The sequence below is a fragment of the Cebidichthys violaceus genome, unplaced genomic scaffold (assembly GCF_023349555.1).
Source record: "Cebidichthys violaceus isolate CVI_PGR_0920_01 unplaced genomic scaffold, fCebVio1.0.p SCAF_108, whole genome shotgun sequence".
Lineage (NCBI taxonomy): Eukaryota > Metazoa > Chordata > Actinopteri > Perciformes > Stichaeidae > Cebidichthys > Cebidichthys violaceus.
Window position 1 is genome coordinate 365,614 of NW_027176272.1, and position 1,137 is coordinate 366,750.

The window sequence follows — 1,137 nt, forward strand, 5'->3', positions numbered from 1 at the left end:
AGTTGTAGGTGCGGCTGTTGTAGTTGCCACAGTCGTAGGTGCGGATGTAGTTGTAGTTGCTGCAGTCGTAGGTGCTGCTGTTGTAGGTGCAACCGTTGTCTGTGCTGCAGTTGTAGGTGCGGCTGTTGTAGTTGCCACAGTCGTAGGTGCGGCTGTTGTTGAAGGTCCAGGAGTCGTAGGTGCTGCTGTCGTAGGTGCAACTGTTGTCTGTTCAGCAGTTGTAGGTGCGGCTGTTGTAGTAACCACAGTCGTAGGTACGGCTGTTGTTGTCGGTGCAGGATTCGTAGGTGCTGCTGTTGTAGGTGCTACAGTTGTCGTTGAAGGAGTCGTAGGTGCGGCTGTTGTAAATGCAACTGTTGTTGTAGGAGCTGCAGTTGTAGGTGCTGCTGTTGTAGGTGCAACTGTTGTCTGTTCTGCAGTTGTAGGTGCGGCTGTTGTAGATGCCACACTCGTAGGTGCGGCTGTTGTTGTAGGTGCAGAAGTCGTAGGTGCTGCTGTTGTAGGTGCTACAGTTGTAGTTGCAGGAGTTGTAGGTGCAGCTGTTGTAGGTGCAACTGTAGTTGTAGGTGCTGCAGTCGTAGGTGCTGCAGTCGTAGGTGCCGCTGTTGTAGGTGCAACTGTTGTCTGTGCAGCAGTTGTAGGTGCAGCTGTTGTAGTTGCAACTATAGTTTTTGGTGCTGCAGTCGTAGGTGTTGCTGTTGTAAGTGTTACAGTTGTTGTAGGTTCAGGAGTCGTAGGTGCTGCTGTTGTAGGTGCTACAGTTGTAGTTGCAGGAGTTGTAGGTGAAGCTGTTGTAGGTGCAACTGTAGTTGTAGGTGCTGCAGTCGTAGGTGCTGTTGTTGTAGGTGCAACTGTTGTCTGTGCTGCAGTTGTAGGTGCGGCTGTTGTAGTTGCCACAGTCATAGATGCAGCGGTTGTTGTCGGTGCAGGAGTTGTAGGTGCTGCTGTTGTAGGTGCTACAGTTGTTGTAGTTGAAGGAGTCGTAGGTGCGGCTGTTGTAGGTGCAACTGTTGTTGTAAGTGCTGCAGTCGTAGGTGCTGCTGTTGTAGGTGCAACTGTTGTCTGTGCAGCAGTTGTAGGTGCGGTTGTTGTAGTTGCCACAGTCGTAGGTGCTGCTGTCGTAGGTGCAACTGTTGT

General features: G+C 51.4%; 1 protein-coding gene across 1 annotated transcript; it reads right to left on the minus strand.

The window, feature by feature from the left end:
• Positions 1-318: 318 nt before the first annotated feature.
• Positions 319-867, minus strand: LOC137889156 (mucin-7-like; the record flags this gene model as incomplete). The annotated part of the gene is made up of 1 exon (XM_068732838.1): positions 319-867. A coding segment is annotated over one exon (549 nt), but the record flags the coding sequence as incomplete, so codon positions are not given.
• Between the last annotated feature and the right edge of the window lie 270 nt (positions 868-1,137).